Below are 15,355 nucleotides of genomic sequence, written 5' to 3'. Positions count from 1 at the left end.
TCCAGACAGAGCCTTCTGTCTGCTGTCTGTGTCTGTGTGACTGTTTGAACCATCCATCTGCTGCAGACTGCAGGAGGAGGAGAGACGAGAAGACGGCAAGGTCAAGAGATAGCTGGTGACAATCTTTGATTTGCAAATGCATAGCATAAATGACTGATGCGCTATTATTAAATATTCCTCGGGTAATGTTTTGAACGAAGCAAGGAGGTTATGAATATATCCTTCAGAGTTCAGGTGCATACTGGTCACAGGCCTTTATTTTGCCAAAATGTCCCACGTGTTTAGCACTGTATGTGATGCCCATTGCAGTGGCCTACATTGGACAAGAGAATCATTTTTGAATTATTCAACTGTTCCATTGAAAAGAGAGGAGAAGTTGTCGCATGCTTTGAGAGTTTCATCAAAATGGCAAATGTCTGAGAGTGAAAAGATGATTCTTTGTAGTTTCCCTTCTTACAAAACAAACAAGCACGACCTTTAAAGAAACTCTAAGGTTACAAAATAGAAAGAAAGAACCGTGACGAAGGAAGGATTCTTTCAAAGTGGTTCACAAAAAGAATAGCTGAGGAGCTATTCTATGATCAAAACAAACTGAGAGGCATTCAGGGGTTGTCTGTATCTATCGTGACTACTGTAGAAACTGTGTGTAAATAGAGAGACGAGGAATGTAATGGTTAATAAAGAGAGTCAGAGGGAAAGTGGAGTACTATGCAATGTGAAAAGCCATCAAGAGAGATGAAGGACATGGTAAACAGAGGATTAGAGGGTCGTAATTACAGCTCGCTGGTCATTCCCTATTCTATTGTTGGCAGAGTGCTGAGAAGGTCCTTCATCGAGGCGTAACACTGGTGTTTCACATAAGAACCAGTAATCAAGGTCACCCCGATCCTTCACATTATCCCCGGTAAACACTCAATTTAGTTGGATAACAATGGTCCTTTTTCTGCCATCGTTCTGATATAGTTTGAGAAACAACTTCCATAATTGCCAAAGAAAGATAATCCATCTCAGTAATTATGAAAAATGGAGTCATATTTTCACTGTTATTTCATTCGGTGTGTGGATTACATGACGTACGGTTTTACATCAGTCACACGACAGGGCGGATGGATGGAAGAGTCTGTAAAACGTTACAGACTTTAATGTCCTTCATTTCCAGGAACAGTTGTAATGTATTCATTTATTATTTTTAAACGAAATGTCCTCTTCGGCTTTACATTGTCCTGTAAGTGCAGAATCTATTTTAATACAATTTGGTAATCAAGTGATAATTCTTTTAACGAATTTTCCTCAGTGTTTTGAAGAAAAAAAATCTATTTTCCCGTCAGAATTGATTTAGCAATCACGCTGCAGATGTCTGTTAAACAGACATAGACACAAAGAATATAGTTAACGGAGACAATGGTGTTTCCAAACCAACAATGGATGTACTATAGTTCTCTGTCTGAGTGCAGCACAATAGCAGGCTTGTCAAAAGTCCTTCTTCTAAGGCCCATCGGCCTTTCTTCTTCTCCTCATCATCATCATCTCTACCTCTTCCCCCCTTTTCTCTTCCTGCCTAAGGCCTTTGCTGTGGGTCAGAGTGCAGTTACTGGGGGATCAGTGTCTCTGTGCACAGATGAGGGAGAACCAAAGTGTGAAAAAGAAGGAAGGGAATGAAAAAAAGACAGCGAGAAGGCAAAACGCTGTAGTTGGGTTTGATGAAATTCCGCAGATATATCAGATTCCGTGGTTCCAAGTCATTCCATTGTCCAGGTCTCTCCAGTCCACGATCTCACTTTGTCCATCTCAGTGGCTCTCATGGGAGACAAGCGGTGTTTGGCACGGATTACTTTCTTAAACACTATTCTAACTAAAACAAACTGCCATGACAGAGCAGCACAAGACACGTCAGTCACTTTGATATACGTGTGTGTGTGTGTGTGTGTGTGTGTGTGTGTGTGTGTGTGTGGGGGGACCAAATGGAAAATCCCATTAAGAGCTGACACATTCACAGTCCTTCATTGTTTAACAGGTTAAGGTCAGATTTGCTGCTAGGATGAAGGAATATAAAAAGGGACACTTGCCAACACTTATTTGCAAATAGCCAAGTGCATAAGTCATGGGATGACATATCTGTAATTGAGTAATTTACTAACATTAAATGTATTGTGTTTAACAACCTTTTCAGTTCCAACGTCCACTGATGGTTTCTAACGTCATAAATGGCCGTAGAGCTCGGCTCGTTTTCTTCTCTCTGCTGGAGAGCATGTTACATTTAAAAGTGCATGTCACAGAGGGTTTCACAATGACTATTAAACTAAACAACGTGTTTATGTTTGAAAGCCAACTTTGTCTGGCTTAACTTATACATTGCTCACAAATCAAGCAAGAAAACAGCGCTCTCATGAGCTTGAGCGTGTCTGTAACAAAGTGAATAAGTCTGTGTCTAAAAGGATGGCTCTGCTCAGTTTAAGTGGCTCAGTAAGCCATGACAATGTGGCAGTGAGCCAGACTGAACAATACCAGGACCCTAAAACAAATTAAATTGAGCCATTGTTAATTATATTATTTATACCTGTACTTTTTCTTCTGTTGCATGTCTTGATATTTCATCTGCAAGACAGGCTTATTGAGAACCTCACTCACAATGAACTTTCATGCCTCGGCACTGAAGGACAGACCTCCTCTGCAAAGACACAACCAATGCAACCAGTGCTGAAATCATGTTAATTTTAATGGGTTACACAGAGAAGGCACAACACCAACCAGCGCTGGGGTGGACCAGTACTGTGGCCTCAAACATGTGATGTCATCAAGCTGAATCTAACTGATTGTGAACCATGAGGTTGGCTGAACTACATCTGAATACGCTGCCATCACTGAACCTATTTATATTGTAATACTCAATTGGACAAGCGCGTGATGAGACAGACGGTCCAACTGGCGTTCATGAGAGAGTAAGCGACCACATTTTACAACTCGGGCGCAGTCTGCTGTGGAAAAGAAGCCTGTGGCTCCTAGACAATTGAATTAACTTGTGTGGGAGTGTAAAAATGGGTATTCAAAATGTGAGCGCAACAATGGAAGCCACTGTTGGCGAGCTGCAACTTCTAGCAGAGAAAAGCAGCGACAAAGATGGAGAACCGAGCTGGGAAGATGATATGGACGAATAGTATATGTGAGTAGTAGTAAAACACACACATAAAAGGTGTAAACACATGCACGTATAGGCGACATGTTATTGAAAAAATGGGAGAGAAACGTCTGTATAATACGCAGACAAATAACCCAGACTCACATCACATATTATAGGAAAAAGTTCCTGTCCTCTCCCTCCACATTCTCTCTGTTTTTATTAACAGTAGTTCTTCCGAGCCGGCCTTGATTCATTGCTGACCTCCATTTAGCCGGAGATCAGACAGAGTGTGATGTCATTTCAATCTCTCTCTAGTTAAGTTAAATATCCCCTGCCACTGTGATTGTGTTTCAATGTCTGGAATTAGCATTGAGAACAGTGACAGGCATGCAGATAGATGGACAGCCCCCACATTAGTGAGAGCAACTCCCTTATTCTCTTTGCAAATGTTTGATTCCTGCGTGAGCCGGCTTTTACAAGTTAATATATTACAAAATAATTGGACATTAATCCTAAAGAGTTTCACACCAGTTGATATGTTGCCAGTCAATATCAAAATACACTTCAATTAAATTATTTTAATAAAATATTATACAATCGGCGAACTGCCTCTTTTATGGTTACCCCTGTAAAATGTGTTCTCAATATATCACTTCTGGAAGAATAGTAATATGATAATGTTCTCCTGCCTGCTGTTTATCATATAACCTAATGTTTCTATATTTCCTGTGTTGAAGAGAAAATGTAGACACAATTAAGTGAAAAACTGATCTCCATATCATAATGTACTACAGCTGTTTAACCACAAGTGCTAAAGAATAAGGCTGAATGATTTTTGAAAACAATATTTAATGGTTTATATTTTGATATTAGCAGGAATTAATATGCTTGAATATGTTTTATAATTGTCATTGGAAAGAATTATTCATATTATTCACCATTATGTGATTTCTGCAGGGACCTGTACCAAACAAATATGGACAGACATTTCACTTTCAACAGATAATGTGCCTCCTGTGGTTTGAAAATTGCAGGAGGCCGTGATGGTCACAGCCAAATGATGCAGCATTTATTCACGTTTATTTGTAGTTACTACACTATACACAACTGTATTTTCTATCTTCATCATGTTCCCAATATGTCAGGGTAGATCTTTAAGAAAGAACATTACCTCATGCCTTCATGGCGTTAAGTTTGGAATATTACAGTTAACTTGTTCGGCATAATTGCTGATGGATCAAGTGATATGATCCAAAACTTTTACTACTATATTCAAATTCATGTGATATGAATTCAACTTCCAGAATATGTTTGTCTTTAAATCTATGGCATCGGCATAAACCAATAGACCAATGAAATAAAGATCTATACTGCATTGTATTGGCTGCAGTGATAATTAAAAAAAAGTACTTTTGACCATCGCAATGTCACCACAATCTGAGCATGAAGCCAGAGAGCTGTTTTAGCTTACCTAAAGCAGGTTGTCCCTCCCAATAAAACAATAGCGACACACACAAGCTTCAAAAACAAGATTTTCTTTGTTGTATTGGCTTGTTGATTCAATCAAGAGACAGGCAGCAGATTGATACACCTGTCGTTTGCTCAGTGGCCCTAAGAGCAACTCAGCCAGGCGCAAACATTCATATTCATCTGTGAGTCTGGGTCTATGAATGTGTGCGTGTGTGTGCGTGTGTGTGTGTGTTTGTGTGTAGTAGTGATCCAGTGGGTTTTAAGGTGTAATCCGACAGCTTTTTTTTCGGCGGTTTGTGTCGTTCCACCAGAGACCTTTCCCGTCTTGGCCTCCTGATCTTTAATCCACTGTCTTGTTCTTTTCCACTTCACTGAATACACAGACAGTCTGACAGAGCAAACTCTATATGTGTGCTGAAAGCCAAACATGGCCTATAAACTGTCTCTCTCTCGACATCAGAGTCTGTCGCTCCATCTCGACCTGTCTGTGCACGCCTTGCCTTCCTTTTTTCTTTCTGTTTGTCTTCCTCTAATCTCTCTGTCTGATGCACACACACACACGCACACACGCACACACACACACACACTTGTTAAACTGTGTAGGTTTTTCTATTTCGAAATTTGAGTCCGTCTTATCATGTCTGGTTATGTTTTAGCTCCATGCACACATTGTAAAACCTTTAGAGACAGGTGTGGCTCTCAAACTAGCCTTTTTTTTTGTGTCACTATTCAATAATACAATACTGGCTTACTTATTAGTTCTGCAGGAGGGACAGTTTGCCTGCCAACCCATGCCCCTGTTTCTATTTTGTAGTTGGTCTTAGTCAAGCACAAGCAACTATTTATTTGGCAAATGTATACAATCATCAACTCATCAAGAATGAGTCAGGAAACTGTGCTGCACACGGAGGATTTTCTGCACCTATACTAGTAAAACAGAGCAATGATTTGCCCATATTCCACAAATAACGCAATACAATTTGTTAAACCACCTTGAATGACTGGGCCTCTCTTCAAAAAGGGCGCAACAAAAACAATCCAATGCATGATTTGCTTTTTCAACCACAAAGAGTAAAACATTAGGATCACAAGAGTGGGAAGATGAAGGAAAAAAGAGGACCAGATTGACAGGATACGAAAAAAGACTATGGGGAGAAAAGAGGTTAAGAAAGGTCAGGAAGTAAGATAAAGTGGACAGATAGAAAGAGTGTTAAAGGGGATAAAGATGGGATGAAGGAAAGGGGCTAAATGGGGATAGAGGAGAGGAGGTAAAGAGCAATGCATGTGTCATAGAGCAGGAGTGCAGATCTAAACACTGGAGGACAAACCTTATCCCATTGTAGTTATTGCATGTGTTGTGAAAGTTAAACCAAATGTAAAAATATACTGTAACATGCACAGGGATTTCCCCCCCTTAATTAAAAACACATTGTTTTCACTTTGGCTTATTCCTAGTTCAACTACATGCGCAGTGGACTTATCTCTGCAAAAAAGAAAAGAAAAAAGAAAACGTCACTTGTCCCACAGCCACAGTGTGATATAACTGCTGTGTGACCATGAAGAGGGAGAGAAGAGATGCCGTAGAAAATCAGGGAAGAAGTGGGCGCTAATTATTCTATTGACCTCTGCACTTCAAGAGTCCTTGCCACTAATGGCTGATATGCCATTAGCACATCCACACACAGATGCACTTGTTAACCACTGTCATACAATTAGCTCAACAGCCATGAACCCCCTCACTTAATCGAGGACAAGGACAGAAGTCTGGATAGCGCAGAGACCGCACACATACGCACGTCCAAGTGAGCAATGGCTGATCTACTCCCCAAGTCTCTGAACGCACATCCAACGTGTTTGAGGAGGAAATTTCTTTAGCTCCTTTTCAACAGGAATAATTCAGCAGCTGGCAAGTGTCCCCCAAAAAAAGTGAAACGCAACTTGCAATGATAGAAAAAGTGTTCAGCATGGCGGGATAAATGGAGACGAAATGTGAATCTCCAGAGGACATTTACCAGAGTTAATTCATTGTTGATTAATTTTTCATTCCGAGTTTATTGTAATATTTCTCTTGAACTGCTTTCTCTTTAACACAAAACTCTCCTTACTTTGCCCTTCACGCTACACATCAGCTCATATTAAAACTGTGCATTCTCATATCATTTGTAAGTCACATTTACGACGTCAATTTCCAATCTCTTGGAGCCTTTCATGCGTTTTAGCCATGACGCACATATCTGGCTCTTTTTGCTCTCAGATGGAAATAAGTGATGTAATGTTAAGAAGCATTCAAAAGGAACTGATAGCCTCACTTGCCAGTTAGTTTGTAGCCTGCACATACTTGTGTTGTCTCCTTTCATTTGTGGTATCGGTTTTGGCCTCCTCACTCCATCTCTCTGGCTATTTGTCAGCCTCGTGACACATCTTTCTGGCCGCAAACCTTTGACATCCTGTGTAGCCACTGAGCATTGCATTGACTGAATGGAGACTATAAATTTAATTAAATAAGGGGGAAAAAATGAAGACGTCTATAACTTAATTCTGGAAACCGATAGGGCGGTAAAGAAAGCAACACATGCACAAAGAGATGGAGAGAGGCAGACTGCATGAACGTTAACACTTGGAATTAACAGCTTGATAAATGTGGAAGGATGAACACACACATACACACACACACACACACACCTATCTAGAGAGTGCCAACACTGAAATAAATGATAATCTTAGGAATTAAGGTTGGCTATAATTATAGAAACCTTGGCTCTCCAGGTGTGTGTTTGTTACCCTCTGCAGATGTGATGGATACTAGAGGACTCTTTCTGTCTCGTTCACTATCAGTGGTGAATGTCAACAGAATCTCATTGGCCTCCAGTTCAACCTGACGTCTGTCCCTTGGGTGTGTGTCTGCCTGTGTGAGCGCTGGTTTAAAGCTTTAGTCAAAGCGTGACAACACTCGGCGGCTCACATCGTATTAGGGATTGGAATAGGCACCATAGCATCGGGGAAAGAAGAGGCTTTTGACCTTTAATGCTCAATGATTTCCACTTGTTTGTGTAAGCTGTCGGACCGGCGCGGTGATTGCTTTATGAACCATGAAAAAAGAGGATTGATATCGATACCAAAGTTGATCTAGTTACGGAGCTTTCATGTAAGTGAAGGCAAGTACAATAAAGGAAATTAAAGGTTGAAATTGAGAGATTGTTAAAGCCTGTTGCAATATAGTTTATTTTAAAATATCTGGTTATTTTTCCACAAATCAATGTTAAACTCAAACACATATAGACAGCTTCTTCAAAAGTAGGCCAGGTAACAAGCTACTGTCTTGGTGAGAAAACAGGAATTTGCTTAGAGAAACCAGTTCTCAGTTACAGTCAGAGTTACATCTCTTAGATCATTATGGTCTGCAGGGCGACACTCATCTGTTTTACTACTGGAGGCTACTGGCCCACATTTGTAACAACTACAGTCATGGACATGCCCCCGCCCGTAGAAACGTAGATGAACAAACAGTCAATAATGGAATAAAATCTACAGTTTTAAAATATGTTATTTGTAGGGCAAATCATTATTTGCCAAATATCCCTTTTATTGAACCGTTTAAAGAAGAGCAGAGAGAGAAAGTGGGACGACATGCAAAATACATCAAGGCCTCCACCAGAAGCGACAAAATATGTTGTATAATATTGCCGTCCATACTCCCAATGACAATGCTAACATGCTAATGTTTACCATGGAAGTGTCATAAACTTGCATTAGTTATAATAGCCAGCAGGGGGTGACTCCTCTAGTCGCAAAAATAAGTCTACATGTATATAAGTCTGCGTGAAAATTACCCCACTTCTCTCTTGATTTATTACCTCAGTAAACATTGTAAAAATGAGTTTATGGCCTCAATTCTCTTCAATACAGCATGATGTTCATTTAGTTTTTAATTGACTTATGATCCCATTTAGAGTAGAGTAAGGCAACCTTGTGATTGTCAAAGAAGCCTTTCACAATGACTGCACCATATACAATTGAATTGGAAATCCATCCAGGAGTTCTCGAGACATTTAGCTGAAAAGCAACCTGTGGCGCTGGAGGAAAGGTCAGGTGGGATTCATCCTCTGAAGACTATGAATGTTTGTATAAAAAAAATGTAATTGCAGTCCATCTAAAGTAAAAGATATTTCAGTCTGGACCAAAGTAATGAACAGACCAACTTTGCCATCTCTAAGCCGTGACGGTAGAATGGCTAAAAAAAACATGAAAACCTCTGAAAATATTCCATGTATATGATAATTATGTATAAATACCAAAGATGAAAAATGGGAGCAGTGTTGCCGCAAGATATACGCTTTTGAAAGTTTCTCTAGGCGCTCAACCAAACTGGAACCACTGAGTCAAGCAAGCGGAGAAGGCAACCTCCTGAATTGACGTCAAACGGCCCCATGAGTAAAAGCATTACACAGTATTTGCTCTGTCAGCATACAGGCTAAACTGGAAAGAGTAGATGTTGATGTTTTGACACATTGGTCTATGAAACCGACGTATGAATGTCAAGTTCTTAAACCTCCATTTCTTAATGCAGCCAGTTGACTAAGGAGTCCGGAGAGGCTCTTTTGTTGGCAGAACTGACTGAAAAAAGTGGAAAGTGAACGTATGACAAACTTTACTGGCACTCCAGCTGGCAAGTAGCTGAAAGTTTTGCTTTTTTCATTTATAAATATTGATCATTATTCTAGCAGAAATGTGAATCTACAGGGGGTTTACACAGTTTAACGTTACCATCCCAGTGTAGAATAGATTTTTACTGATGATCACTCAGTAAAATATGCAATCAGGACATCTGCATTTATGCTTTTCTAGTCGCCGAGCTCTGATTTGTGTTGCATGGTAAACAACTGATCTGTGTTTATATTGTCAGGAGGAGAGCTGGTAATGTTAGAAGCATCACTAACGGCCAACAAACCAAGCGTTCATTTTGTTACGGTTTACACCGAGTTCAGAGCAGTTGAAAGGATTTTTAGGAGGATTCTTAGGATGGAGCCTTGTAGACCAGCTATTATTATCAATATGGATCATCAATGATCAACAATTAGTATCGGCGGCATAAAATATGTATTATATTTGCTCCATCCTTTCTTTTGTGCTGATCAGATCCGCGATCCGATCCGTGAGTTTCATGATCCTTTGCACCATTAATCAAGGGGTGAGGTGGTTGAAACACAAATGAATCCAAATGGTTTAGTTCTGTATTTCTACAGCCAAGACTTTGAAGCTCCAGCAACACAATAGTCTATCAACAACCTATGAATGATCACACACATATATACCATTTCACAAGGGACACCGATATTTTCTCACTGCCTCTGTCTCTGTTACTTTATGATTCTCCCAGTACGCCTCTCTCACTCTCCCACCTCTCTTCCTGTGTTCAGAATCAAAGAAAACTCGAGACCATCTTGGGATCACACCAGCCGCAATGCCTAATCTGCCCGGGGGAGTAAAGTGCTTCCTCTCTTTCAGACCACACCCACCTTTGAACTCTGCCTTCATGTTGATCTCAACTACTACTTACATGTTTTTGGACTGCATCGTGCACGGTTGTGCAGCAATCACTATGACAAAACTGCCCACAGACAGACAGAAATACAGAAATATAAAACACCTGGCAAAGTACTCAAGACCGGCTCTGGTTCCCGCTGCAGTAGGTGTCTTCAGGACCACATTTAGCCATGACAGGCTCACAAAGTCAAAACAATCCCAGCATGGCCGTTGCGACTGGTCAAGTCTCTTCCTTTCAAACAGTTAAAGATAAAAGTCCCACATATGTATTTATGATTAACCAACTTATAATAAGAAACAACGCATGTTTATATTCATAATAATTACTGTAAGTTGGTTTAAAGATGGATAAAGATAAGGAAATGATGTTACAAAGTACACAAGTAATACATGCACTGATTCAACAGAGTGATATAGCACTTTATTAGTACTGAATGACTAAAACTCTATCTGACTTTGAAATTTCCAAGAGGAATCTGGTTTGCAGTCTTTTATAATGTCTTCCTATCCTCCATAGTAATCCAGGCTTTTAAATCCTTGTAACATGCCAAAGTATTTATGCTGCTTTTCTCTGCAGACAACGACACAGCCAAAGAACAAAAAGTAAGACACTTCAACGCCGAAACTGATATTCAAGGAGAAAAGGAATTCTCTGCACATCTCTCAGCAGTGAGCAGCTGAATCCGGTGCGCCGATCACTCATTGATTTAGAGGCGGTCCTCTCTCCAAACTGAGATTGGACCCGGGAGTCCCTGGCCAATGATTCGAATCATCGACTTTTAGGGTGCAGAGCCATAAATGGCAAACATCAATATCGGAAAACAGACAGACTACAAACTACAAACCAAGGTAAACTATTCCTTTTAAACCTTCTCTGGTTGCGCAGAGCCAGACTCAGTCAATGACACACCAAGAGCAGACAGAGAATTAGTTTCATCCAAAAATTCCTGGAATGGACGGTCTGTATTTAGTTCAGAACAGCCTGTGCTCAAGCCCTTCAGGATGCGGTTAAGTCATTTGTAGAGTATCTTTAGGAGAAGAAGTGGGTGGCAAAGATAGTTATTTTACTAAGAGCGCAGGAGGTGTCATGACACTTCCTTTAGCTAATGGCCTTCTCCCCTTTACTCCAAAAAACATCTGAGCAACTTCAAACCAACATACTCAAATGTTCCCAAACACACATGCACACGAGCCAGGATGCATTTGATAGCTAAAGACAACACAACTTAAGTTACTGCATATTCTGTTTTACCTTAACTTGCCAAGTTGAGATTCAAAACTGTATCCAAACTCATTTGTTATTATAATAAAATTGCTTGAAAGTAAGAAAAAAACACTGACATTTATTTGCCTGAGGTGTGATCCACGCATATAAAAAGGTAGTGTGCACACAAAAAGACAACTGACTTGTTGACACACCCACATACACACCTTAGAGAGGAGATGAGACTATGAGCCAGCTGTTAATGAAAGGTTTTGTAAACAACCCACCCTGACATAAAAGCGGGCTGATTACTACTCGGGAACAAAGCGGTGATGGACCGGGATAGCATTGCTAATACACACACGCACGCACACACACACACACACACACACACACACACACACACACACACACACACACACACACAGAAGGAGACTTCAGACAACAGCATCTCTTTGGAGCCCTGTGGGACATCGGTATTATCACTGAAGAACATAAACACACACACACACACACACACACACACACACACACACACACACACACACACACACACACACACACACGCACACCCTGATAGAGAGGTGGAGAAAGAGAAGTAGTCACATGTTACAGTGCAACATAAAAGAAAAGTCTCAACAGTGAGACATTGTCATCATCACTATAGTACACAAAGCTGCACATACACATGCACACACACACACACACACACACGGTATATTCAGAAATTCTCTTGAAGCACAGCAGGATATTATCATAATCCCCAACAGGTATGAAGCAGTACACCAATCAAGGTCACCTCTGCTGCAGTGAATGGTGAGTGGGTCTGATAACAGCAGACTGAAGAAAATCCAGTTTTTAATCTACCTACTGACAGGAAGGAGGGGAGGAGAGCAAGAAACAAAGAAGAAAAGAACATCAAAGATCTACACCTGTGTGTGTAGAGAGAGAGAGAGAGAGAGAGAGAGAGAGAGAGAGAGAGAGAGAGAGAGAGAGAGAGAGAGAGAGAGAGAGAGTCATTACAGTTTAAATTATGGTTGTTAGCTTTTTACGAAGTTTGAGTTTTCATCCTGGGACTCAAAGGTAATTTAAGTTTCTATTTGGTGAATAAGGGCATGACGGGCAGGTTCCCTGTGGAAGCTCACATTTTTGGAACCAGACGTGTTGGTCAAGAGCACAGCTGGGCATTTTATTAAAACAAAGCCAACTACAATGCTGCTCTGACACCACATTGAAATGCAATGTGGCATCCAAAAACAAAAGAAAATGGCTCAAAATATCACCACAAAATTGATGGTTGATTTATGAATTTATGACCTGATTTCCTCGATAAACCACTAACTCAGTCGGTGGGAGTTTGAAACAAATTTATTGAAATTCTGATCTCCGATAAAACAACAAGGTCTATTCTGTTTCTTTATAAAAATGTTGTTTTATATTGTATTGTAGTTCATCTTATGACATTTCTTTTAAAAGACGGCATTGTGCATAATGGCAGTACACTATTCATCAGAAAGGAACAGTTTGTGATATGAAGTAATGTTCTTCATAACACAAACTTCATCTTATCTTATATCTTCTCTTTGTGGAATATAGATATGATAATTACACATTCTTCATTGTGAATCCAATACTTTTTCCATAGCTCTATGCTATGCAGGTAAAGACATTGCAAGTGTTACCAGAGATTGTAGTCAATATGAAATTTGCTTTGATTTACTATCAATGTGTTTTCATCTCCACCCAAGAGGCAATTCATTCTATATTCACGGATGCAAAGTGTCTATAAATAAGCTTTATAACGTGGTTAATTGCTCAGCGATGCTCTTTTTCTTTGTCTGTGTGTTTGTGTGTGTGTGTGTGTGTGTGTGTGTGTGTGTGTGTGTCCCTCTCTTGCTCTTTCAGCAAATAAGAAGTGCACATTTAGCAAGAGGGAAATGATATCGCGCAAATAATATATAAGGGTTATAGTCCATGAAAATGATGACACATAGTATACAGTTCACTTGAGGTTGGACTTCTTCACACCAAATTCAATAATCTCAACTGCCTGAATAGCTTTCGTTCACTGATAGATGATCAACTAGCACACAGAAAATGAGCCAATCGGAGGCAAACGTGCCCAGATAATAAGCCCCTTAAACCAAGTAATGACATTCTGTCTATGTGTACACTTAAAGCTTGACAGCAATAGAAAAACTGTCACAGGAACTTACTTTTAAATTTTGCAAAAGCAGTACAATTCACATTTCAGCTGCAGTTTAGTGTCTGAAATTCAGCCACCAGCATGGTTCATGCCTAAATCTGCAAACATAAATGGCTTAATCTTCCTCTAATACGCAAAAGCACCAAACCATATTGCACAGTCAATTATACCAGAGGTATCAAAAGATTCCCCAATGAATTCACGGTTATGGTTGAAAGAAATCAACAGGACACACACTCAAGATAAAAAATGAATGAATTCCTTTCTTTTCGCACATTTCCGCAGAGGTAATAATAATATGAAAAACATGAATGACGTCAACTGAAAGAACATTTTGGGTTCAGTCACAAACACAAAGAAAGCCAGACAGTCTCGTTGGGGAGGAGAGCTCAAATTAACAAGAAACCATTGCTTAAAGTTAACAATGTGGGTCACTCATCACCTCACATCAGTCACTTCACGCAGCATTGTGTATGCTGAAGAGTTTCCAGAAAGCTCCACTGTGAATTGATCACCGTTGAAGCGTAGATGGTTTTGGCATCTTTACTCTCACTTGGTGGGTAAGTAGACCACCAGGCTGACGTCTGTCTGGGTATCGCTTTAAAAAGGTGGATTCAGCTGTTAACCGGTTGCACACAAACTGTGCATTTGGAGAAACACTTCACAGTCGGATCCAACTGGACCCGGATAGACAGCAGACTCATATTTTGGACTTTCTGATCCATGGAGCTATAGACGACACCAATGGCTGTTTTTCCTTCATCCAAACAGCACTATGGCAACTGACTGGAGGACTCTTTAAGCAGAGTCCTACGCTGCACAATTAATGTTATTTATACGTTCATGTGAGCACCGGATTTGTATATGGTTTCCTCTCCTGGAAACAGTGTTTGTGTGCGTTTGTCCTACCTCCAGAGATCTCGTTGGCATCGTCAGGAGGTACCACTCCCTCATTCAGCCTCTCTGGCTCAGTCTTGTCTTCTCCGTCATTCTCACCTCTTTCAGCTGCAGCAAATACAAACGGATTAAACCACAAGTTAGCAGAATAGCAAATGTTATTTTAGAGGTTCCCTTCTCAATCTGGGTCTACATAGATACGCACATAGATTTGATACATATAGATTACAATAGAGAAGTATAGTAGAGCAGAGTAGAATAGAGTAGAGCAATAGAAAAGAAACAAAGAAGAAACATGCATGAACGCACCTTTATGTCTGCCCTGGAGCGGCCTGCTCTGCTCACTGCCACTGACACTGATGACACTGACAATGTATTCTTTAGAGGAGCTGTAATCTGTTATCAACACCTTAGTGTCAGATTTAGATATTATGATCTCCCTCTGCTGACCACCTGCAAGAGAGAGAGAGAGAGAGAATGTGCAGAGGAGCAAAGGTTAGAAATATTAGTATTCTCGTGGCCGAGCCAAAATGAAGTTAATTCAGTGAAAGAGCTGATTAACATCCTCTATGCTGAAGGCAGGAAAACATTATGTTCAAGGTCGGAAAAAATCTACTTTATAGTGGATTTAATTGTGCGTGCATGTCTTTGTGAGCATATATCTTCATAAAAATGTTAAAATGAAAAAAATAACTCTAAAACCCAAGACATTTTGTGGTCCAAAATGTTATTCTGTTTGATGTTGGTGTTATTGTTATTTCCCAGGCTTGTTGTGGAGCTAAGAGAGATGAAATGTTAGCGCTAGTTTTGGGTTTTGAAGTTAGGAAAATACAATTTGCCCCTGAAATATATGTTGTGGATCCTCACAAAGAAACTAGTAAATGTGTACTTGTGTTCTCTCCTTAGCAGCTAATCT

The 15,355-nt window shown here is 40.1% G+C and overlaps 1 protein-coding gene across 1 annotated transcript in view; it reads right to left on the bottom strand.

Annotated features, from left to right (window-relative positions):
* col14a1a (collagen, type XIV, alpha 1a) overlaps positions 1-15,355 on the bottom strand; it is a gene marked incomplete at its 5' end in the record, with an annotated part of 111,230 nt that overhangs the window by 81,717 nt on the left and 14,158 nt on the right. Inside the window, 2 exons of the mRNA XM_079227028.1 lie at positions 14,452-14,547; positions 14,749-14,892. Coding sequence (XP_079083154.1) covers positions 14,452-14,547; positions 14,749-14,892 — 240 coding nt within the window. The remainder of the gene's footprint in view (positions 1-14,451; positions 14,548-14,748; positions 14,893-15,355) is intronic.

This window comes from Taurulus bubalis (assembly GCF_910589615.1).
Source record: "Taurulus bubalis genome assembly, chromosome: 12".
Taxonomy (NCBI): Eukaryota; Metazoa; Chordata; class Actinopteri; order Perciformes; family Cottidae; genus Taurulus; species Taurulus bubalis.
Note: the sequence above shows the minus strand (reverse complement) of the source record. Positions and strands in the feature narration are given on the sequence as shown.